The following is a 25,064-nucleotide window of genomic DNA, read 5'->3' on the forward strand; positions in this document are numbered from 1 at the left end:
AAAAAAAAAAAAAGTTACACAGAGGTGTGATGGTTGCACACCTTTGATCCCAACACTTTGAGGCAGAGGCAAGTGGATCTTTGTGAGTTTGAAGCTAGCTAGCTGGTCTATATATCAAGTTGCAAAACAACATAGAGCCTCAGCTTTCAACCTAGGAATCATGACCCCTTTGGGGGCCAAATGACCCATTCGCAGAGGTCACATATTAGATATCCTATGTATTTGATGTTTATGTTATGATTCATAACAGTAGTAAAATAGGACTGATAGACAGTGCACGTTCATGGTTCCGTGTACTTGGAGAACACATACACATGGCTCTGCTTCTATACCTAGTACCACATACATGCACATTAAAAAAAGAAATGTAGGGCTAGAGAGGTGGCTCAGCAGTTAAGATAACTGGCTTCTCTTCTAAAAGATTCATGTTCAGTTCCCAGTGCCCACATTGTAGTTCACTAAATTATAGAACTCCAGCTCCAGGGAATCCTAACTCCATCTTCTGGCCTCCAAGGGCACCAGACACACATGTTGTATACATATGTACAGGCAAAAGATGTACACAGAAAAAAATTTAAATTGCTGCATGGACTTAAAACTTACTCCAGAATCTTTGAGTTAGAAGAGGGCTATGTGTTAGATACCCCATAGGATTCAGTACATTTCCCATCATGTTGATGTGGAGTCTTACAGAAGGTTAACTGTATGGGCTTATTCTGAGTTCTCTGTGGCTCTACACCCTTGTTCATGGTCAGATTGTGGAGGTTTGTGGTGGTGCCTTGTCACATTCTATCATGTATCTGTTTAACTGCCCCATGCTGCTGCCTCTGTCTGGGTTAGGCCCAGTGTGCTGAAGATAAATGGATAGAGTTTACTCCTAGTTAACTTCCTATAATGTATATCATTTTCAGATTTTAATCTTGTCTAGCTTCTGAAATCTTCGGTTTGGTTTGGTTTGGTTTTGAGACAGGGTTTCTCTGTGTAGCCCTGGCTGTCCTGGAACTCACTCTGTAGACCAGGCTGGCCTCCAACTCAGAAATCCTCCTGCCTCTGCCTCCCAAGTGCTGGGATTAAAGGTGTGCACCACCACTGCCCGGCTAGCTTCTGAAATTCTTTTTTTTTTTTTTTTTTTTTTTCTTTTTTAGCTTCTGAAATTCTAATTAAGCTTTTTTTTTGGTCCTTTCCAAAGTTGAGTCAGATGACCTACCTTTTGAAGTTTCTTAGAAGGGACTTTTGTTTGTTTCTGTTCTGTTTTGTTTCAGTTTTTGAGACAGGGTTTCTCTGTATAACTCTGGCTGTCCTCGAATTCACTTTGTAGACCAGCTGGCCTTGAACTCACAGAGACCTGCCCTTAGAGGGGATTTTTAACAGAGGAGTATCTTTGCGGGGATCATGTGACAACACTTGCCCAGTAAATGCTTGCATCCTCATTCCTAATTTGTTTCTGGAATTTAGACTTTTAAAGCCCCATTCCCTGGGTGGTCCAAAACGGGACCACAACGGCTAATCTCAAAGTCTCTTTGTGCTTTGTTCTGCAGGAAAAACTCTGATGAGGCTGACCTGGTCCCTGCCAAGGAAGCCAATGTCAAGTGCCCACAGGTTGTCATATCCTTCTATGAGGAAAGGCTAACGTGGCATTCCTACCCCTCAGAGGATGATGACAAAAAAGACGACAAGAATTAGCCCTGTTGAGTACCAGCCCCTGTCACCTCTGACTGTGGGTTTCAAGGGGGAGGGAAGGAGTTATACTTGTCTTGACACCATAGAGGTGGCTTGAGAAGATGTCCTTTGAAGAGCCAGCATAGTTTGTGTGTCCTGCAGCAGCCCAAGTGCTTTAAATTGTTCAAGCTGTATAGTTTGCACACCCGTCCCAGTGGAGGGGAAGGGTAAGTGTTTCAAGGCAACCTGTTCTGCGCTTTGCTAAGGAAGCAGTGGGCCTTCCATGAAGGACAAAACCTGCAGAACTGGGGTGTGGGAAAGCAAAGATACTGTCTTCAAAGAGCATCTCCACAACCCACAGCCTTCTTCCCAATAGTGTTAACTGCATTTTTACAGCCTAGCATGTGTGTAGTTTTTGGCTATTACTGGTATATTAATTGGGGGTGGGAGGGTTGGGGCAGGGAGGAAGGGAGATGGGTAGAATCATTTTGGTTAAAATTTGGGGCCTGATTGGGGAAATGATGAAACAGTAGAACTGCTAACTAATAAATTGGTTCTATGTCCAGAATATTTTGCCTTTTCAAAAAAAAATGTCATTGGCACCATAAATGAGGACTATGAGAGACTGTTTAAAAAAAAAAAAAAAAAAAAAAGTCTGTTAATCCTAAAACCTACAGCCAAGGTGCTCCCAACCTGAGCTCAAAGTGGCCCATAAAGGACAAAGCCAGTTCTGAGTTACCAAAGCTGCCATTTGATGATGGAAACTGACTGGAGAGGGAAAGTTTATAGGAGAGTATATAGAGGCAGACCACTCTGCCTTAGAGGTGCTAATTCTTGAAATTGGAGAAAAAAAAACCTTTTTCCAATTACAAAGTTATATCAGTTTGTCCATCTAAGCCATTGGCTCAAGTAATGCAGGAGGGCCTATGGGAGATGGAAGAGAAGGACCTCTGCTCTTAGGGTAGAAACTCTTGGAGCCCCTCTCTCTTTCGTGTTTTTTGTTTTTGTTTTTTTAATCTTTTTTTTTATTTTCAGCTTTGAACCCTGAAACTGCTTGTGGCAGGTTCAGTTACTGACAGCACAAATTCCATTGAGTCAATTCAAGGATTGAATGACTTCACAAGCCCTGGTCTCAGGAGATTAACTTTCATATTGGGGTAGTGGTTCACTTGAGAATACAAAATCTTCAGATTAACTGATGTCCAAAATACTGTCTTGAATCATGAGATCCATCAATTTTTAGTATTGTCTAGACCTGCAAATAGAACTACATTGTAAGATCTTTTTCAGCATGTGTTAAGATGTGAAAATTTCTGTTTAAGTGTAAACTTCATACCATACTGTCAGTTTTTGTCTTAATAAAATTATAGATTTCTACTTCTTGATTTCTGTCTTTTTTTTTACCCCCATTCTACTTCTTGATTTCTGTCTTTTTTTTCCCCCCAACCAGGTCTCCTTCCTGTGTTGCCCAATCTGGCCTAGAACTTTGAATCCTATGCCTCCACTTTTCAGTACTGGAATTGCACGGTGCATGCACCACTGCAGCAGGCATCGTCATCTTACCAGCAGCCCTCTTGCCTCAGCTTAGCCTCTCAAAAGTGCCTGCCACAGCTTCATGACTATAGATGGACACTGTAGGCTCAAAATCTTGTGTCCTAGTCTTTTAAATGGTCTCAGTTCATTAATATAGTAATATTTGAGCATTCATAATTGCTGTACACATAGTTAGGATCTGGCACATCATTCTGTATTTCATATTGCTGCAAAATTATTTACTGATAACAAACACTTCCAAATATAGTTATTTGAAAACATGTTTTATGAAATAGCTTAGTCAGTTAGTTGGATGGCATCAGCATATGTTATCACCAAAAAGTTTGAGGAATTGGCATTATGTTTTAAACACTCGGTGAATGTTATCTGTCTTTTGGTGGAGACAGGGTTTCTCTGTGTAGCTCTGGCTGTCCTGGAACTCACTTGGTAGGCCAGGCTGGCCTCAATCTCACAGATATACCTGCATCTGCCTCTAGAGTGCTGGGACCATACAATTCAGGAGCCCACCTAACATATTCCTTGATACTCTTTATTTTATTACTCTATGGTGTTTTGCCCATGGGTATGTCTGTGCACCACTTGTGTGCTCAGTGTCTGTGGAGGACAGAAGAGAGCATAGGATACCTTGGAACTGGAGTTACAAGCTGTTCTAACCCACCTAAATGTGGGTACCTAGGAATCAAACTAGGATCCTCTGCAAGAACAGCCAATCTTCTTAACCACTGAGCCAACTCTGATGCTCTTGTTGCTTTTGGTTTACATTAGTATGTACACAGGTGTTCAAGTCAGAGGACAACTTTGTGGAGTTGGGTTCCAGGAGCCATGCTCTAGATTGATGGCCGTGTTTCACATGCCAAGCCATCTAACCGAGGCTAGTCTGAAACTTACTGTGTAGCTCAGAATGACCTTAAACTCAAGTAGACTCTCTAGTCTTAGTCTCCCCAAGTCTAAAGTTACAGGCATGTGTCACAACAGTAGTTTGATTCTAGTCTGGTTTTGTTGTGTTGTAAAACAGTCTCACTGCATACACCAGGCTGGCCTGGAACTGCCTATGTAAGCCAGGATGGTCAGATAACTTGATCTCCTGTCTGCCTCCGAGGTGCTAAGATTCACCGTGCTTGTTTTTTCTATAAGATTTATTAATTTTATGTATATGAGTACACTGTAGCTGTCTTCAGACACACCAGGAGAGACCATCAGATCCTGTAACAGGTGATTGTGAGCCACCATGTGGTTGCTGAAAATTGGACTTAGGACCTCTGGAAGAACAGTCAGTGCTCTGAGCCATCTCTCCAGCCCCACTCTTTTTTTTTTTTTAATGTGTATGTGAGTACAGATGACTGAGGACTTAAATTCCCCTTGGATCTGGGGTTACAGGTTGTTTTGAGTTAGCTGAGTGCTTGGAACTGAATTTTGGGTCCTCTGCAAGAGTAATACAGACTTATTTTGCTTGTTTCTTTCTACATGAGTATTTTTGGGCCCATGAATGTCTGTCTGTACCACATGCCTACGGAGGTCAGAAGATGGAACTGGTGATGCAGATGGTTTGTGAGCTGCCGTGTAGGTGCTAGGTGTCTTTTAGCTGTGCTCAGACTGCTGAACTGTCTCATGCCCCGTCCCCCCCAGCTTGTCACTTTATTGTTTTGTTTAAGATTTATTTTTTAATTTATTATTATACATAAGTACACAGTAGCTGACGTCAGACACACCAGAAGAGGGTGTCAGATCTCATCACGGGTGATTGTGAGCCACCATGTGGTTGCTGGGATTTGAACTCAGAACCTATGGAAGAGCAGTGAATGCTCTTACCCACTGAGCCATCTCACCAGCCTTTTTTTTTTTTTTTTTTTTCTTTCTAGATAGGATCCAAGTCACCCAGGTTAACACTGAACTTTGATCATGTGTTGGCCTGTCTGGTGTTGGGATTACAGGTGTAGCCAACACAAGACTAACATCTTGGTGTCCTATAACTGTCAGCCTGTTAGAATCTTGTTCTTCCCAACTTCAGTTAAATTTCTTTAATATTGACGAGGGGACTATCCAGTGACTACAGAAACACTTGAAAGGTTGAGTGCATGTTTGTATATGTGTAGGGGTATGCACGAGTCCACTTAGTTTTACTGAGGCAGGGGGTCTCTTGCTGTACTTAGTGATGCAGCTTGTTGAGGTAGCTGCCCTGACCACTTGGTTTTTATGTGGGTTTTGAAGATCCAAGGACTGGGACAAGAGGACCACCCTGTACCTGGTGCATACAGCCTTGACACCCAGCAGGGATTCTTCCATGTTGGACTATACTAACATCACACCCCAGCTGCTTCTGCTTATTTTGTTGTTAACCTTGGACAATTTGGCATTTGCCTGTGTGTCAAGCACATCTTAATAGTCATTTGTGACATTGTGAATATGCACTCTAAAGCACTTAGTTCTCATAATGAAAGGACATTGATCACAGTGCTGGCGCACGCCTTTAATCCCAGCACTTGGGAGGCAGAGGCAGGCGGAGTTCTTTGTTTGATGCCAACCTGGTCTACAGAGTGATTTCCAGGACAGCCAGGGCTACACAGAAACCCTGTCTCAGAAGAAAAAAAAAGGTGGTGGGGGGGGACATTGTTGCTACAAAATAATTTGCAGCTAGAATTCTGCAACACACACCTAGACTGTTACTCCCTGTGTATGCCCTGGACTTCAACAGTTCTGCCTCCCAACCTCAACAGTTCTGACTCCCAAGTGCTGGATTTGGCAGGCTTCACATCCAGCTTTCCTACAAAATTTAAAATACTCAAGTATTTAAAATACTTAATAAAAAGCAGGGCAGGGGTGGTGCACGCCTTTAATCCCAGCACTTGGGAGGCAGAGACAGGCAGATTTCTGAGTTCGAGGCCAGCCTGATCTTCAGAGTGGGTTCCAGGACATCCAGGGCTACACGTAGAAACCCTGTCTCGAAAAACCAAAAATAAGTAAATAAATAAATGTGAGGACAGAGAATATATTCACATAAGATAAATGAAAACCTTTTTTGGTTTTTTTGTTTTTTGTTTTTTTTTTGGTTTTTCGAGACAGGGTTTCTCTGTATAGCCCTGGCTGTCCTGGAACTCACTCTATAGACCAGGCTGTCCTCAGAACTCAGAAATCTGCCTGTCTCTGCCTCCCAAGTGCTGGGATTAAAGGTGTGCTCCATCACTGACCAGCGATAAAATTCTTAAAAAAAAAAAAAAAAAAAGTGCTTGCCTACTATGTGCAAAGGGTTGAGCCAAAGCACTGCCTAACCCAGGCCAGGAGACAGAGGATCAAAATTCAAGGTCATTCTTGGCTACTGAGGAAGTTTTAGGCTAGCCTAGGCTTCCTGAAAAACAACTTGGGAGGAGCAGTGTAGAAATGGACAAACAGGTTAAAGTGCTTGCTTGCTCTTTTTTTTTTTTTGGTTTTTTTCGAGACAGGGTTTCTCTGTGTAGCCCTAGCTGTCCTGGAACTCACTTTGTAGACCAGGCTGGCCTCGAACTCAGAAANTCGAGACAGGGTTTCTCTGTGTAGCCCTAGCTGTCCTGGAACTCACTTTGTAGACCAGGCTGGCCTCGAACTCAGAAATCCGCCTGCCTCTGCCTCCCTGAGTGCTGGGATTAAAGGCGTGTGCCACCACGCCCGGCTACTTGCTCACTCTTTTAGAAGACCTAAGGTCAATTCTGTACCCACATTAGACATTTTCCAAACTGCCAGGGGCTCCAGGGAAGACCCCCCTCTCTGGCTTCCATGGGCACCTGCACATAACACAAAAATAAGTTTTTAAAAAGGCATGGTGGCATATACCCTCGGGACGCTCTGTCCGGATAGCCCTGAGTCTGAAATCAGCCTAGTTTATATAAAGACCTATATGAAAAGAAATACATGTCTGGAGAGATGGCTCAGGGGTTAAGAGCACCCGAGTGCTCTTCCAGAGGTGCCGAGTTCAACTCCCAGCAACCACATGGTGGCTCACAACCATCCATAATGAGATCTGATGCCCTCTTCTGGGATGTCTGAAGACAGCTACAGTGTACTTACATTAAATATATAAATTTTTAAAAAAATAACATTTTTTTTTTATTCATTTATTTTGGCTTTTCGAGGCAGGGTTTCTCTGGGTAACCCTGCTGTCCTGGAACATAGAGATCCACCTGCCTCTTCCTCCTGAGTGCTGGGACTAAAGGCTGGCACCACTACACCCAGCTAGTGAATTTTTATTCAAAACAAGACTTTGTTTAGGGTGACCTGGTGAGATGGCACAGCAGTTTAAAATACTGCCTGATCGTCCAGAAGCCCTGAGTTAAATACCCAGTCACCACATGGTAGCTCACAACCATCTATAAAGGAATCAGATTCCCTCTTCTGACACGCAGACAGAATATTCTTATGTCTAACCAAAAAATACATACACAAATCTTGCTGGGCAATCGTGGTACATACCTTTAATCCTAGTACTTAAGAGACAGAGGCAGACAGATTTCTGAGTTTGAGGTCAGCGTGGTCTACAGAGCAAGTTCTAGGATAGGAAGAGCTACATAAGCTATGTGGAGAAAAAAAAAAAATTTTTTTTTTTTTTTGTTTTACAGCCAGGTATGTTGGTACACTTTCCTTAATCCCAATATGCAGGAGGCAGAGGCAGCCACATATTGAGTTACAAGCCAGCCAGAACTTCATAGTAAGGTGTCAAAACCAAATAAAAACACTTTTTTTTTTTTTTTTAAAGCAAGATCTGTGTTACCATTCTGGAGAAAAATCATATACTAGGCTTCTTTTTTTAAATGGATGCAGACAGCTTTCAAAGGAGCTCTACCAAGTCACAGGCTAGAACTCATCATCTCGCATGGACCCACAGGATTTCTGCACACTCAACAGCAAAGTGAAGCCCACAGGCAAGTGTGCAATGTGTGAGAGAGGAAAATGGTTAAAAGGTGCTGGCTCATCACCGCATATTGACAAAATGACAGGTCAGTGTGTAGGGACTCCTCACTTACCCACAGGGATCAATGACAGGGAGAGCATGCCTTCTCTTGACAGTAGGACATAGGATTCTGCTGGAGAATTTCCACACCTGGTCAGGTAACATACACCTGGAATCCTAGAACTTGAGGGACTAAGGGAGGAGGTGGAGGCCATCTTGGACTACATAACAAGATCTGTGACGAGAGATGTCTTGGGGCTTAAGAGCACTTGCTGTTAGCTAGGTCGTAGTGGCACAAGCTTTTAATCTCAGCACTTGGGAGGCAGAAACATGATGACCTGAGTTCAAGCTAAGTCTGGTCTACACAGCAAGTCCCATAAGAGTCCGGGTTTACACAGAGAAACTCTGCCTTCAATAAACAAAACAAAAAATTAGTGCTTGCTGCTGTTGTGGGATTTGTGTTCGATCCACGTGGTGACTCAACCCATCTAAGGGATTCGGTGCCTTTCCTGGCCTTTGTGGGCACCAGCACACAATGTGGTACACATACATGTAGACAAGGTATCCATACAGTATAAAAAATATTAAGCCTGGCGTGGTGGTGCACACCTTTAATCCCAGCGCTCGGGAGGCAGAGGCAGGCAGATTTCTGAGTTCGAGGCCAGCCTGGTCTAAAAAGTGAGTTCCAGGACAGTCAGGGCTACACAGAGAAACCCTGTCTCAAAAAAAAAAAAAATAAAAGAAAGAAAGTAAGCTAAAATTTTGATTGTTTCCTTGCCTTGCTGGGAAAGGTTGTAGAGAGGCAGCCACCAGACTAGAAACTGTATGTGGATCCCCTAACCGGTTTCCACTATACGACCCAGGATAGTCTCAAACTTGCAACCCAACTACCTTAGCAGCCCGGTTGGGGGATTATAGGTGTGTATCCACTACTCACAGTGGGTGGTTTCTTTTCCTGGAAACTGAAATAGACTACTTCACTGGTGAGACACATATGGTGCAGTTTGACAACCAGTCTCTTTTAAGAGTAAGACAGAAAGACCTTTTAAGTGAAGTTTAGGGACTGCTGAACCAAGACAAAAGGTGCTTTCCCCATGCCAGATCCAAGGTCCTGCTGCAGAGGTGTGTTGGTCAAAACTAAGGCCTGATTATTTTTTAAGGTGCCACAACCTCTCCCTACTGTCTTAGGTGAGTGGGTAAATGGTAGCAGCCCTCTTAAAGGCCTAATTTCTGTAAGCAGCAGCCCAGAGGCAAAGGCCAGCCCTTCCTACCTCTAGAAATTGAGGGCATTAAGTTGAAGCAGGCAGTGAGTTCCTAGCACACAGGCCATCAGTAGCATGGCAGCCCTTCACGGCTAACAGGTCCCATTTTCAGACCATGACTGCAGTCCAGTGCTCTGTGCCTCTCCAGCAGGCAAAGCTACTGAAGAGTCACAGCACTGACAGTCAAGCCTTAAAAACTAGTGCATCCTTTGAGAACTGTCATCTGATCCAGAAGGAAGAGATGGCATGGGTTCACTGCAGTGTTTTGTCAGCCTTTACCCACCTTCCCAAGGGAACGCTACCTTAACCACACAATGGCCAGTCTCCCCTCACAGGGCCTGCTTCCTTGACTTTCATCTGAATTCAGAAGGAAGAGAGGGGAGAGAAACTGCACTTAAGCTGAATCATCCATTTTATTTGATTTTATTTTGTCATGTGCTCACAGCATTTCTTTCTCTCCTCTCCCTGGCAGGTCACAGAGATAAATTAAAAATAAAATCTACAAGGAAAATAATTTATAAAAAAGCACTTCCAGGCTCACGCTTTCTATCCCTACTGCTCCGTTAGGAAACCCCTCCGCCCTGCACAGGGAGGAGGATCAGCGCTTCCCCCGTCACCCCGCTCCTCTGGGGCAGGCAGTACTCCAGAGCTGACCAAGATTGGGGGTGGGGAGGCAGCAGTGGCAGTTTAAAAAACAAAAAACAAAACAAAAGACACTGTGGTCCTGGAACCATCTGGCTATCTTGGCACTGCCCCTCACTGCCTCCCCCAGGGCTGTCCTCCAGGAGCCCAGGCTGAATAGGCTGTGAAGCCTACCTGAAGCTGAAAGCCTAGGGGAGGGTCATCTCCTGCCCCTTACATGCACTTCTCATTTTCCTAGAAAGAAACCCAAAAAAGAAATCAAGACCAGACCTCGGGACATAGGAGAAAAATCCCAAGTGTTTACACAGTTAACACGGAGTCTTTATGGCAAAGAGAACATTTAGCAGCTTTGAATATTGGGGCATCTCCTTTTTACTCAACACAAGCATCCTAGGCCCTATAAGTGTAACAGGGCACATGCCCTAAAAAAATCAAAGCGCAAGAACATCTAAGAGGACTAGGTTTTGTCGCTGGGGTTTATAGGCTTTTGTTTCCCCCAGTGAGGAGCCCAGGTGTTGGTAGGCAGAGGGCCCTGAGGGAAGAGTCACTTCCCAGTGTTGTGCTGAATGGTGCCTGGATGTCACTGGGACCACTCCTCCACACCTGCCTTCCCTGTTAAGACCCTGCAGAGGAAGCTGTAGGCCAAGTTCCAGATTCTGCCAGAATAGCACCCCACTCCAGAGCTGGAGGCAGCTAGTGAGGGTGGGTACCAAAAAGGGGAGAAGAGTGATAGAGGACAGCATTTCCATGCAGGCTCTCTGAGGACAGTGGGAGCCTCGGCTCTGGGATGGCTAGGGAGGGAGGTGGCTGTGGCAGGGCAGTGAGTGACATGCTTGATGTTGGGCTGCTGCAACACAGGCCTCGTTATCACTTCCTATACCCTCTGCCCTCCTGGGCCAAAAACCAAGTAGGTACTGGCCCCTACAGCTTCCCATTTAGTAACTAAGATATTACAGGTGCCACCCAAGAGCTTCTTCCCCTTCAGGGATGCAAGAGTTGAAGAAACAGTTACAACGGTCTTCCGGGGACCCCGTCATGTCTGTGTTCCATACCAGTAACTCTCCCTAGACCACCGGAGTCAACTGCACTCCCTTCCTAGAAAGCTGGCCAAAGCCCTTAACAGTCGCTCTGGTTTTTCTGACTGCTTTGATTTTCGGGGGGTTCCTTCCTTTTCTCCTTCCAGCAATGAGACCTCCCACACTTTCTCTCCTTTTCCCTTTGTCTGCCTTCACTCCACATAGTTCCTCTACTTCCAGCGTGCCAACACTACCCTTCCCTCAAGAGAAAGGGAGTAGACTGGGAACCCCAACCACCCAAATAGTCCGGTCACCCCTGCCCACTCCCAGGGGGCAGCTGAGCCAGACAGCGCCTGCGCCCGCCTCTTCGCTGCACTGACCCGCAGTCATCCCATCTGAGAAGATATATTGGATAAGAAGGCATTTAAGTCCCCAACGTTAGGTCCAGGCCCAGCCCTTCTCCAGTTTCGGTCTTAGTGAGCGTCCACCCCCTGCCTCCCCAGGCTCACTTCCTCCGGTCCTTTGGCTTTCTCTCCTGTCGCCGAGCCTGCTGGTCAGCCATCGTGCGAGGAATGAGGAGGACACTGCCATCCCCAGCATACTGAAGGGCGTACTGACTGGGTGAGTAGGGCCTCCCGTTCTCATCCCGCAGCCGCCCAAACACCTCCTGGTATAAGCTTTGGACCTTCTGCTTCATCTGTCGCAGAGACCGCAGGAACTCTACCTTTTCTCGAAGCAGCCGGGCCTTATCCCGCTGCAGGTCCTCCACGTCGCGTTCTAGGTTTAGGATGGTGTCCAACTTGCGCTTGCGGCAGTTCTGCGCAGCCATCTTGTTTTTGCCCCGGCGCCGGATATCCCGGATGAGGCTGAGCTGGGCCTCGCTCAGCTGGTATTTGGACAGCAGCTCATTGAATTCCTCTACAGGCAAGTTGATGATCTTGTCATTGGTGAATGGGATCTTCATGGCTCGGGCTCTGTGCTCATCTCGGCTCATCTGCTTGTCCAGGAAGTCGGCCTGCTTCTCCTTGCTACCTTTCTTGAGGGTGCTGGGTGGTGGTAGATCAGCAGAGTCAAGGGCACTGGGTGCCATATTGTATGTATGATTGTGGCCCACATGCTCTAAGTAGGGAAGGCAAGAGAGCTGAGAAGGATCCTGATAGCTCATGCGGCAGAACTTGGAGTATTCCGGCTGATAGCCCACTGCCCCCTCAGCCTCTTCTAGGTCTAGGGTCTCAGAGTCAGAGCTGTAACCAACAGCACCCTCCTCAGAGAAGGAAGAAGAGGCAGAGGAGGAAGCGGAAGAGGAGGAGGAGGAGGAGGAAGAGGAAGAAGAGCTCCCTTCAGAGCTGCTCAGAGAAGAAGGGCTATGGCTGGAGTCCAAGGAGAGGCCCGAGTCCGAGTCAAACTCCTCCTCGAGCTGGGAAGCCTGCACCGGGTTGAAGCCCTCCTCAATGGCCAGGTCCATCAGGCTGATCTCATCCAGCATAGCTTCATCTAACAGGCCCCCAAGGGGGTCAGGCAGCTCGGGGCCTGATGTGTCATTGGCCGTGCCATTGAGCTGGGATGGAAAAAAAAGCCCTGCTAGGTTGGTAGAGCCAAAGGTGGAGTTGAGACTGGTGGAGTTGCTGGGGACAAGGGGAAGCAGTGTAGAGCTGCTAGCCACAGGCAGGCTCTCCACCTCGGGGCTGAAGAGGGAGAAGTCCTGACTGCAGCCCCCCAGGGATGCCTGATGCAGGCTGACATTCTGATTGATAGGAGTGTTGGGCGCAAGGCTGTAGTTGGTGCTAAGAGGGTCTCCAGGAGGGGCATTGTACAGAATTTCACTTGCTGTTGTATTTACTTCCATAGCCTAGAAGAGAGAATTGCACCAGCGTTCAAAAGGAGCAGACTAACACCAGATAGGCCCCTCCCGAATGAAGAGCAGCTCCCTGGGCAAAAGAGCAAACCCTCAACAGGAAAGCCCCCAGCTTAGACCAAAGGGCTGCCACAGGGGGTTCCTAACTATGGGTTTCACCCCGATGGGCCAGCTCCTGGGTGTGTGGCTAGATCCCCTTATCTTGAAGTAGAATGGAGTACACAAACTGAAATATCCAAGTAGAGTTCTGAAAACCTGCTACAAAGCTTGCTGTGCGATCACAAACGCATCACCAAACGTTTCCGACCGTGCACTGCCCATACTTTAACCACTGAGGGCTAAAGGTAGCTCAGTGGTGGAGCACGTGCCTAGCAATACCCTGGGTTCCATCCCCAGCAGTGCAAAAAATAAATCCAACAGCAAAGGGTTACTAGATGGCAGCAGGCCAAAAGAAGATGCCCATGGCTATGAAGCACTACGTCACAAGTGTCAGCAGCTGATTATCTGCTACAGGAAAAGAAGGTGCGGCTCCATACAGCCCATGCTTTGCAAGGCTCCATACCGAGTTAGAACTCAATCCCACCCTGGAGTCATCCCTCAAGTGTCCTTACTTTGCTACTGACCAGCCAGAGCAAACTGGTACCCTCTCCCAGAGGGGCACGTAACTACAAGCTGGGACACCCTACGCAGAGTACTGCAGGTGCACTTTTCTGACAATCCTACCTGCATTTCCATGATGGACATGAGATCTTGCCACTGCTGTTCCAAATCAAATGGTGATTCTGTCCCCGTCAGAAGAGGAGATAGAAGGCTGTTCTGAAGGGCGGGGGACTCACTCTCACTAGGCACTGCTTCTGTGGTGCTGGAAACGTCAGCTGGGAACTAAGGCACAACACAGAGTTGCATGTGAGGGTACTAACTACCTTGTGCTTTCTCCTAGTGCTTAACTACCATCTGGCTCCGCCTATCTTTCTCTAATTAGCAACCAGGCTAAGGCCAGAACCAAGAACTGGCCCTGAGCTAGGGGCTGTGTGTTGTGCAGGTTGCTCAGTGGGCTCTCTGGTCCTCCTCACCTCAGAATTCTCTCTAAAGGGCAGGTGACCTCCGGCAGCCTAAGACACTTTTCCAATGACAGGGCTGTCATTGGAAACTATCACCAGGCATCTGTGGCAATAGCAACTGTAAGTCTGACTGGCCTAGGCTATCTATAACTACTGTTGACTGGCCTGGGCCTTAGCTATCTATAACAAACACCCCCTTTCCAGAACCACTGTAGGTTTGCAGTGTCCCAGCCATTCTGAATGTCAGACCTGAGGTCCCTATTCCTAGGACAATCGAAAGGATGGAGAAGTGTTCTAAGATGCTAGACACTTTGCCTGTCTGCAGTATCTACTGTCAAGACCTAGTGCTTCTGAGTCCATTGCCCACTGTGCCTTTATAGACCCTAAACCAAAACACAATCAGGTCCACTGCAAAGACACAACTCTGATCCAGAGCAAGTTTTCTGGAAGTGCTCCAGCATGGTGAGTCCGGGGAGTAGGGAGCAGAGACCAGTGTCGGGGGCGGCAGTACCTGTGCAGGGAAGCTCTCCCCAGTCTCTCCATCTACTAGCAGGTCTCGGGCCAGAGCTTCCGCGCCCTCGCCTGACCAGGTGTCCTCCCGTTCTCCTCCATCTTGCAGTTCCTTATCCACATCCTGCTCCTTCTGGCGATGACTGTAGTCAAAAACCTCACGCCCAGCCCCCAGATCAATATCCTGTCGCCAAAGGATGTCAATCAGATCTATATCCTGAAAGACAGACCAAGATGACTTTAGCTTTCAAGCAGTCCCCCATCCCAGGGAGAAAGCTCCCAGTCCTACCCTCTCAGAGGTCCCACCTACTGACACTCCAATTAGCCCTGGGTGGGGTCACACCCAGGCCTGTGCCTTTTAGCCCTCCTAGCCTGCTTCCTCTGCACCAGCAAGGCATCATTCATTCCTAGGCAACCTTCCACCAAGACAAGAGCCATTACCAAAATCTACTAAGGTGTCCAGCATCACACAGGTTTTCAGGGTTAGAATGTGGGCCAGAGTCACACCCAAGCTAAAGGTCAGGGCTATATCACCTCTAAAAAGGTAGAGGAGGCATCAAGAGACCCCTCTCCTTTTAAGATTTGGAGACTCTGAAAACACAGACTGTCTGACCATGGCAAGCAAGGGCAAACTGCCCTGTGGAATTGCTTAGCAGTGACCAGGCTTGCATCAGCCTGTGGTGCCACTGCATTTGCATAAAGGGGTGGGGTAGCCTAGAGAGGAAAATCCCTGCATTTCCAGCCACCTGATGCAACCAATGACAACGACAGGCTGTCTTCAGCCCTCTACAGTCGTTCCCCCTTCACTGGCTCACAGCTGGAGGAAGCTTCAACATCCACAACTATTAAAGGCCCAGCCTCACCTCATGATCCCTGACAGAATTCAACTGATCCCAGCAAGCTGCCTCAAACCCAAGGGAACCTCAGACAGTTAGATGATCCCCAGTACATACCCCACCCTTACTTAGGCCAATCTCTGGGTACTCCCTTACACCAGCGCTACTTCACCCCTCCCACACCACACCCCAGCACTCACCAGCTCCCCATCAGTCAACCCACTCAAGGACATAACTCTCATCACTGCTGAGCTGACTGCAACCTTGGACATTAAAATGCCTCCTTCCACTTTGTTCTGTGGCTCCTGGACAGTTCCTGCACCAACTGCCACCCCCACTGACATCAGCACAGAACCCCAATAGAGCCATTTCAACTTCCTATATATACCCCTCCCTTTAGGAGCCTTCTCAGCAAACCCGAAGGGACCCTTAAGTGTTGCCTTCCTTCCAAAAATTTAAAATCACACACTTTCCACTGAAAAGTATCTTTAAACCAACCCCACCACCTACCCCATCCTAAGACACCCCCCCCAGACCTCCCACATATACCTCTCCCTTGAGTCTCCCACCATACACCAACCTGAACAGAAGCCCTGGACCCAGGAGCAGAGGGGGGCTGGGCCACCCGGTGACCAGCCAGCCAAGAGTTAAGGGGCCTGTCTTTGGCATGGCCCCCACCACTGTGAGAGCTGCGGTCCAGGCGGGTCATGGTCTGCGAGAGGAGCCCCAGAGCAGCCGATGCCGGTAAGCCGGACAGGGGGCTGCAAGGAGCTCGTGGCTTGCAGGAAGCACACCAGGCTGGAAGGGTGGCCCCTTGGTAGCTCCGAGGGGCCCGAGGAAGGTGCCCCGCCCGTGCTGCTGCCTGGGCGGCCCAGCCCAGCCCCCTTCCTCCATCCTGGAGCAGCCCCCTCCCACCTCACAACCCCAGTTCCACTCAGGCGCCCAGCAGCCCCCACCCTGAGCTCACCGCAGAAGCTGCAGTGAGTCGGGACTCCCACCCCATGCTCCGCGCTCACGCTGCAGAGGAAAGTAACTCCCTCCTGAGCCTATCCTCCCGCTCCTCCCTCTCCCCCTCCCCACGCCCCCCAAACTTGTTACCTAGGCTGCCGCAAGGAGCCAATCCCCTCCCCCTCCCACCCCGCAGGTCACTGCTGAGGCTGCAGAGAACCAATCCCCTCCCCCAGGTCAGCAGCTGGGGCTGCGGAAAGAGCCAATCCCCTCCCACTGTCGTTACCTAGGCTGCGCCGCGAGCCAATCTCCTCCCCCAAGTCTCCGCTGGAGATGCGGAAGGAGCCAATCCCCTCCCACCGCCTGTTACCTAGCTGCAGAAGGGAGCCAATCTCTGCACCAGGGCAGCTGGAGAAGCTGCCGCAAGGAACCGGCCCATCCCTGGGCCGCCTCCGTCTCCTTGAGGAGATGCACCCAGGGGCGGGCAGCCCCACCCAGCCCAGTCAATCAGCTGGGGTGGTGCAGTGAGAGTCCTGGGGGAAGGGGTGCCACTTTCCTCCCTCCTGTCGCATCTTGCTCTGCCAGCCCACTCCTGTGACTGGGCAGACACTCCTCCAGCAGCTTCCCTGAGAAACGAAATTCTTTGCTGGGAAGTGGAAGGAGTTTTCCCATTCCTTAAGAAGACGATGGCTAGTCCTCAAGGCCGGGGATCACAAGCCAGGCTGGGCAGGAACCCAGGATAACCCAAGCCAAAAAAAAAAAAAAAAAAAAAAAAGGCCCAGGAGCTTTGTCACCCTACAACAAGCCAGACTGGAGGAAAGGGAAAAGCCATTCTTACATACATGCGGCATGTCAGTGCAGGCCAGGCCTATCACCTACCAAAAACAAAAACAAAAACAAAAAAACAGAAGTAGAGAGACAATCCTGAAGCCAGCACTAGGGAGACAGGTGCTGAGCACTGACCTGGCCGCAGATATGCCAGTTACCCACTTCCATTTTAGCTTTTTAAAGAACAACTTGGGGGAGGGGCTAGGGGGTCAGAAGGAGAAAAAGAGAGCATTTGGTGCCCAACCCGGGCTAGCACCTCTCCTAGCAGGCGGGCCAGGAGGTGCGAGAGAGGGAGAGGGAGGTAAAACCGGACACAATTGGAATTTAAAATCCCACTTCTGCCTTCCCCGATTGCTTTCTCAGGGGAAATAGAAATTTCTCCTCACTACTACTCCCCCAGAGCCTAAGGTCAGACCAGGGAGACAGTATGTTCTCCCTTGGTTACAGCCTGCTTCTAACCCAGGGAGAGCTGTAAACAGGCCACCCCTTGCTCTGGGCAGGGTGCCAACCTGGAGGGGAATCCTATCCCTGACAAGGGCCTAAGCTATGGCTGCCCATCGAACAGGCCTGGCAGCAGGGAGCACTACCACCCCAGGGATAATACCGGCTCCAGCAGTGCCTGTCACATGCTCTGGACCTGGGTATTTTTATCCCTGAGTTGCTGAGGAAATGTTGTTCTAGGCACATCGTAATCCTCCCCAGCCAGGGTCCCTCAAGCATGACCCACCCAGCTTCCCAGAGGGAGTAGAGTGGTAAAGGCCTGGGCCAGAGAAAACACACCTTCTTTACGGCCATGGCAAGGAAGGTAGATACCAAGTTTCATCCTATTCTGTCCCAACATACCCAGTTACATCCCAAAATTTCTATATTCCCCTAAAACCTCCCTGAGGGACAATTATCAGTGCTGACCTGCCCATGCCACTTGGGGCAGGAACAGGACTCTTCAGATCTCTGGACTTCAGACACCCATTTAAATGACAGAGTAAGGAGAAGCAGAAAAAAGGCGAGATGCCAAGCCACACTACAAGAATCTAATACGAAGCCAAACAGCAGAGCATGCCTGTTTAACCCCAGCATTTGAGAGGCAAAAGCAGCAGGGGCAGGAGAGCTTCTGCAAGTTCAAGGCCACCCTCGCCTACACAGAGCGAGATCCAGGCCAGCCAGACTCCCATGGTCAGACAACCCCAGCCTCTCACAGATCACAAAGTGCTCCAGACTCCCATGGTCAGACAACCCAGCCCCTCTCACACAGATCACAAAGTGCTCCAGACTCCCATGGTCGGACAATCACAGCCTCTCTCACACAGATCACAAAGTGCTCCAGACTCCCATGGTCGGACAACCCCAGCCTCTCTCACACAGATCCAGGAGAGGAGCTCACGAGTGGCTTTCCCAATCACAGTGACTAACAATTCAGGGTGAGATCAACTTATAGTTAGGCTGCCCCGAGCTGTTTAAGACAGTCAGCAACACTGCTGGTCTTGCCTATCAGGTGCCAGAAGCATCCTTCCCCACAGCTGTGACAAAGATCACCCCTAGATGAGGACCATCCTCTCTACCAGTCACTAATGATCAAGACAGCTGAGATAATGAATAGACCTAATGCAGGAAGGGAGACAAATGTGGTCTGAGATGGTGGGCAGAGAGAACCAAGCTCTGCAGCAGCTCTATCCTCCACACTAACCAGGCCAGTGCGGAGAGCAGTGGGTCTTTTGGGGGCTCCTAGGGCTAGTAGCAGACCAGACCTGTTTCACTACTTAGGTAGTCAGACAGTAGCTATTGTATCACTAAAGGAACGGAACTGCATCCTTCTCTGTACCCCCAAGTTTACCAGCCCTGTGCCAGGGGCTAAAGATCACCTCTAAGCTCAGATCAAGCTGAGCTGAGCTGAGCACAGTCCAGTTCTCTTCTAGCTTCCAGCCTTTTCTGCTCTACTCCCTGCAGCAGGCCTTTAGCAAAGAATGGGGAGCATTGGCCTCTGCTGGCCAAGAATAACTACCAAAGTCTACCCCTTGACTCCGGCCCAGGAGAGTTAAAGGGAGTTTACAACAACAAGCCTGACCTGGAGAAGTTTAGGGTACAGTATTCGTGTTTTAGGGTGGGGGCGGGGCTCACAAGTCAAGAGAGGCCACACAGTATGTGTCTTAGCAACAACAGTACACTCAAAGCCTATCATAACATAGCCCTGTCCCCAGCTAAGGCTTCTAGCAGTCATACCAAAATCTAAGCAGTAAAAACCCTGGTATGTTCTAAGAACCACCCCGCCCAATAGTACCCTCAGAGGTGGGTCAATGGTTCAAAACAAAAATTTTCCCAGCTCCCAACCCTGAAGTCAGACAATTTAGGCCATTCCTACCCAAGTAGTTCCACAGGTTCAAACCCAACCCTGACCTATTTGGTTCTTCAGAGGACTCAGTGCAGAGCCAACAATCCTTCAGAACCAGCCCATTCCTTCCCCACGCCCAGGCCTGCCCACCGCCATAGGGCCACTAACCTCTTTGGTTAAGTCTCCACTGACAGGAGGGGCTACAGCCCCCAGGTCCTCCAAATCTTCACTGAATCCCTGCTCCGTTTCGCTTTCTCTCACCGTGTTGTCTGGGCCTGTCACATCTTGGAGACCACTGGAACTCTCGAGGGTGAGGCCTGAGTTGGGCTGGCTGCCAGAGACGGACCCCTCCGGGTCTCGGTGGACCAGCCAAGCATTGACCTCAGTGGTGGGCACCTGGAACCTATCCAGGGCCCTCACCTGACTGAGGAGCCGCCGGGCAGTGAAGTAATTGTCCAGGTCTATACTCTTGGGGTGGATCCCATAGCCGTCCAAGGTATTCCTCAGGTTGTGGAACTGGGTCTGGGTATAGGCAGAGCTGGGCCCCAGGATGATCTCCCGGAGAGGGGGGAGCTGTGAGGTCAGGTAAGTATCCACGTCCACCCGAACCCCAATCAGACTCAGTAGGATGGTGAACTGGAGCAGTCCTTCCGTTAAATATTTCTTCAGAGAAAGCATTGCTGAAGGACCAGAATATCTATGCTTTTTTGTTTTTAAATCTTCCACAAGACAAACCAAGGCCACTGCTCTGCCACTTCAGCCAGCAGGCTACCCTCCTCAGTGCCAGACCCTGTACCCCACCCTGGCACAAGACAGGGGCTAAGCTCCCTGACAGCCCCAGATGACAGCACACCCTGTGCAACGAAAGCCACATTCACTTTTCCCTTTGTGACACCTCACCTCAAAAAGTTGAGCCGCTCGTTCCTAACACAGTCCGGGCACTCAGGGCCCTCAACTGACTTCACCACAGCCCATACACAGTCACTTTCGGATTCACATTAGTTGTCCTCTACGGAGATCCACTGCAGACTGCTCACACCAACAGCTGATGGAGTCTTTCTTTCCTCCTTTTTTTTCCCCCCTTCTCCTTCCTAAGGTTTGTTTTCTCTGGCTGGAGCTACAGGTCCTTTGTCTTGGGTCAGAGTGTCCCGCCGCCTCTGCACTTACCAGGGGGGTTTCCAGAGAACCCTGAAATGGGAATCATAGAACAACAAGATAAGATTCCATACTCTTCACATCATGATCAGGGTAAGAACCTTCCGGGAGAAAGTAGGAAACACATTTAAAGGTTACTTTTACAAGGAAAAACCAAGCCAAACCTGCTGTGCCAACTATGAAAGGAAAAGGAAGGAAAGAAGCACCCTAAGTTACTAAATATTCAATACGCTACACTTTCTAAAAGGTCTTATTTGAAGCAGACTGTGCAAGGCATTCAAAACCTTCTTACACTTTGTCTAATTTACCATCTTTTTTTTTTTTTTAATTTTTTAAATTTTTTTGTTTTAGAGACAGGGTTTCTCTGTATAGCCCTGGCTGTCCTGGAACTCACTTTGTAGACCAGGCTGGCCTCGAACTCAGAAATCCGCCTGCCTCTGCCTCCGGAGTGCTGGGATTAAAGGCGTGCGCCACCACACCCAGCACCAACACTCTTAATAGAGCACATTACCCAGTTTCTAATTTTAGCACAAGAAGTCCATTTCCTAACCTTAAAAAAAAATTGGTTTCCCATGTCATTGTCCTTTCCAACTCTAAAGAGAAGACAGATTATTACTGGGAGACTGTGAAAAAATACATGAGAATGTTCGAGCCTCCATTTCATATGCCTTTTTGTTATTCCAACTTTTGAAATCTCATTTCTCTTTCCTATCATTCTTTCGTTAATTTTTTTTTTTTTTTTTAATAAAAGACCAGCCTAATAGCACAGACCATTCAGAGCGTTGAAACATTAAGATCAGGGGTTAAGACCAGCCTGGTTTCAATAGTAAAAGTAAAAGAATGTCTGGGATACAGATGAGGGTGCCTGGTTAGAGGCCCTAGGTCCAATCCCCAGTATGGCAAACTAAAAGAACGGGGTAGGGTACAGGAGGGCAGTGGAAGAAGGTGGAGCCCTGCGTGCTCCAGCTGGAATTTGAATTCACAGGTTTTAGCTTTATTCACATGACCTTCTGAGCCAAAACAAAAGGATATGGCCAAGTTCTCGATCTCACTTGCCAAGTGGGGAGAAGGTAAATTTGCCTTCCCATTTCTGATGTCTACTTTTGAGCTTCCATTAAATTCCTAAACTCCTCTACTGTGGCCCACTATCAACTTCGCTCTAAAGGTGAAGTGGGAGCGACACGTAGGAGACACACACCCACACCCACGAATACCCTCATTCGGTTGAGTAAACATCCCTGCTTTTGAAACCCGCCCGTCCTCACGCAATTTACTACCAAAACTTCCCCAGAGCCACTTAAAAGTTTGAGAGAGCAAAGTTCTTCCAAGCCAACAAGGCCAGACAGAGAGCGAGCGCTCTGGCCCCAGTCCGGTCCCACCCTGCCGTACCCGAGTCTGGATGAGACCAAGCCGCCATGCCCACTCTCGCCAACGCGGCTCCAAGCTTTCTGGGACACCCAGCGACAAGTGACACTTTGCTGGCCTTGACCCACCCTTAAAAGCGAGCCTCACCCCGCCCTCCGTTCCCGAGGCCCCACCCCGCTCCCCGAGCCCAGCCTCACCACGCCCTCCCATGCCCTCGGCCCTTCTCAGCCCAGCCCACCCAGGAACACGCTTTCTGGTCGGCCCCGCGTTTCTTTCCGGCCATGTCCAGGGCCCGAGCCCGATCAAGACCCCTCTCGGCCTCCCGGGTCCCGCCTCCTGCTCCTCAACCACATCTCGCCTCCCCTTATCCCACGAGCTTCGGCCCTGTTGCACCGCGGCTCTCTCGTCGGGAAAGGGAATTAGAGCAGGTACCCGCTGCTGAGGTCACAGTCTGCCGCTGCCGCCACAGCAGGCCCTCAGCCCAAGTCCCGGCCTCGCCGCCGCCACCGTCGCCGCCACCTCCGGCCGGCCTGGAGCGCCCAGCCTCGGCTTCCCTCCCCGCCCCCTCCTTCCACGGCACTCGGAAACCCGCCCGCCGCGGCCACCCCAGAAACAGTTGATCCAATCAGCTAGCCGGGACTACTGCCGTCACCGGATGTCACTTTGATTGACAGCAAAGAAAACCCAATAGCCGAGTTTGTCTCGGCCCCGTCTTCCCAAGACTGACGTGGAAAGAAGTCCAATGAGTGTGCAGGCCCGCCCCTCGGTATGGACCCACCAATGAGTGAGGCGAAGGCCCTAGTGTCCGGCACTCTGAACCTCTCCGCTGCGGGTCGGAGGTGGGCGGTGTTATAACTTAGGTGATTCTAGCTCATTGTGTGCCTGGGGATGCGGTCTTTTAAGGCAGATAACGGAGCATTAACGTCGGAGCCCGAGATTCCGTCCTTGAGGGTTCCCACAGTGACTTGTAAAAGTCCAGTGAGATCCGTGGGGGGGCCGAGGCGGAGCACGGAACATGTGGCTCTGATGGTGGCGACGTTCGTGTCGCCATCTTGAGTCCTGGCAACGGAAACCGGTACCCCCTGTCTGCCTGAGAGCCTGGTGTAACCTGTTCGTCGGGCAGGAAGGGTGGCATCTTGTAGCCCAGGCAACAGTCAGATCGTGGAAACTGCGGGGCAGACAAGGGCCGTAGTGAAATGTTGGTATTGTGATAGATAGGACATAGTAACTCGTTTTTGCCATCAAAGAAACCCCGGGAAGAGCCCCTCCCCTTCCTCTAACCTCGCACACAGCTTAGTTTTTGCTTTTCAGGAACGTTCCATTGTTGCCAGAGTTCCCCATACAACTATACTACCAAACCATTTTTGTGTGTGTGTGTGACTCAAATATAAGTATGCTTTCAACATCATTTATTAGATTCCAAATTACAAAGCCTTTGTGAGATTCTTGTTCAGTGGCCCTGGGCTAGGGGCCTGATAACGTTCCCTATGAGTAATTCTGATACAGCTGGTCCGAAGACCACGTTTAGGAAATCATTCTATTGGAGTTTGTACTGTGTAGCTGTGGGACAGAGGTGAGGTGCCAACTGAGTTCTTGTCTCCTTTTAAGAGGCCATAATCTAGCTGACAGTTCAGTATTCATTGTCCTTGTGCAATTAAGAACAAGGCCAACTGATAATGCAGCAGATAAGTCCATGCTGTGCTTGGAGAGTCAGCACGAATATGGAGAGGTTCACAGAATATCAAGTATGTTTCACAGATATAATATGCACCAAGAATTCAACTGATTCTTACAAAAATTATTAAGCTACTACATACCTTTTAAAATGAAAACAAATTATTTTGAGCTAGTTAATACTTTCAAAGACTTTTTACTTTGTCGTTTTTACTGTGTCCCAATAAATTACTAGAATATAAATTTTATGAAGACTAGACATTTGTGTATTAATTGTTGGGTCTTCAAAACAACAGGCATAGTGTCCCATGTCTTTAATGCCTAGCACTCTTGGAATCTTTGTCTAGTCTACGAAGAGAGTTTCAGAACAGCCAGGACTACATAGAGCAGTCCAGTGTTGGGTTTCAGGTCTGGAAACACAACAGTTGAGGGGTTATTTTACTTACCAAAGCAGACCTGGCCTCCAGGTCCTCCCAGCACCCCTCAGTCCTTACCTGGCATACTCCCCCTCTACACAGACTCCCCACAGGCTCTTCCCTGTACAATCCCCGACATTTTGTTCACATTTTGTTCTCTTGGCCCCTCCCTTCTCTTTTCTCTCCCTCTCTGCACTTGTTTCTCTTTCTCTTCTCCCCTCCCCTCCCCTCTGTCTCCCTTGCCCTGACCTTGTGCCTTGGGACCAGTGAACTCACCTGCCTGAAAGCAGTTTCCCAATAAACCTGCTTATATATACTCTGATCTGGCTTGAATTGGCTTGTTTCACCATTGGAGAAATAATCATCCAGAACAGGCAGGGTTACATAGAAAGTTCCAGAACAGCCAGGGCCACATAGAAAGTTCCAGAACATCCAGAGCCATATAGATACCCTTTCTCAAAAACAAAACAAGCAAACAAAAAGTGCATGGAAGCATGGAACCTAGATGTTAACTACAAAAAAAAAAAAAAAGTGATAGAGTACTTACCCAGCATGCAAGGGGCACTGAGTTTAATCTGCTGCAATAAACAAAAGGCTCTAACAATAGAAAAGCAGGTAGACCCTGTAATTCAAAGCTCCTGCAAAAATAGAGGCGTTTTTCAGAGTATAGTAGGTTGTTTTGTTTTCACTGCTCCCGCTATAGCCCCAGGCTGCCCTGGAATTTAGGGCAAGCCTCCTGCTTCTACCTCCCCAGTTCTGTCTGTATGACAGGTGCGGTTCACCACCCTCAGCTAGGGTGCTTTCTCAGCACAGTCAAGGCCCCAATGGGCTTAGAGGCATACACGGCATACACGGCATACACGAAAGTAGAAACACACGATCAGAAAGGTTAAAAAAAAAAAAAATCAAGTCACTGAGTTCTTCTTAAAAGGGAGGATCAATTATGACAAGCTCTTAGAATTACCTTAGGTTTTTTGTTTTGTTTTGTTTTGTTTTCAAGATAGGGTTTCTCTGTGTAGCCCTGGCTGTCCTGGAACTC

General features: G+C 48.7%; 2 protein-coding genes across 6 annotated transcripts in view; one reads left to right on the top strand and one right to left on the bottom strand.

Moving 5' to 3' along the window:
• The window catches only part of Cbx1 (chromobox 1), a 23,057-nt gene extending 20,015 nt beyond the window's left edge, over positions 1-3,042 (top strand). For 2 of the 3 annotated variants that reach the window (XR_003845154.1, XM_021212215.2), the window contains exon 5: positions 1,539-3,042. Coding sequence is in view for 2 of the 3 variants with exons in the window: in XM_021212215.2 (XP_021067874.1) it covers positions 1,539-1,683 (145 nt within the window). In the remaining variant the exon portion in view is untranslated. The remainder of the gene's footprint in view (positions 1-1,538) is intronic. The other variant, XM_021212216.2, reaches the window with a different exon arrangement.
• A 6,758-nt stretch (positions 3,043-9,800) lies between these two features.
• Nfe2l1 (nuclear factor, erythroid 2 like 1) lies at positions 9,801-22,517 on the bottom strand. 3 transcript variants are annotated; one of them, XM_021211642.1, is made up of 5 exons: positions 22,368-22,517; positions 19,584-20,603; positions 14,479-14,694; positions 13,630-13,788; positions 9,801-12,900 (listed from the first exon to the last, which is right to left on the bottom strand). In XM_021211642.1, exons 2-5 carry the CDS (start codon positions 20,091-20,093, stop codon positions 11,557-11,559), a joined length of 2,229 nt encoding a protein of 742 aa, XP_021067301.1. In that variant the 5' UTR covers positions 20,094-20,603; positions 22,368-22,517; the 3' UTR covers positions 9,801-11,556. The 3 variants fall into 3 exon arrangements, with proteins under 3 accessions (XP_021067301.1, XP_021067302.1, XP_021067305.1); XM_021211643.1 differs by lacking the exon at positions 22,368-22,517 and adding an exon at positions 21,960-22,051; XM_021211646.1 differs by lacking the exons at positions 19,584-20,603; positions 22,368-22,517 and adding an exon at positions 15,894-16,332.
• Positions 22,518-25,064: the final 2,547 nt, after the last annotated feature.

The sequence above is a fragment of the Mus pahari genome, chromosome 14 (genome assembly GCF_900095145.1).
Source record: "Mus pahari chromosome 14, PAHARI_EIJ_v1.1, whole genome shotgun sequence".
Lineage (NCBI taxonomy): Eukaryota > Metazoa > Chordata > Mammalia > Rodentia > Muridae > Mus > Mus pahari.

Bases quoted from the DNA above. Each gene is read 5' to 3' on its own strand.
- Nfe2l1 (XM_021211642.1), bottom strand. From the start codon at position 20,093: ATGCTTTCTCTGAAGAAATATTTAACGGAAGGACTGCTCCAGTTCACC. The intron at 13,789-14,478 runs GTACTGCCGCCC...GTTGTGCCTTAG, and splicing joins GGGAGAGCTTCCCTGCACAG to TTCCCAGCTGACGTTTCCAG. The intron at 12,901-13,629 runs GTAGGATTGTCA...TCTCTCTTCTAG, and splicing joins TGTCCATCATGGAAATGCAG to GCTATGGAAGTAAATACAAC.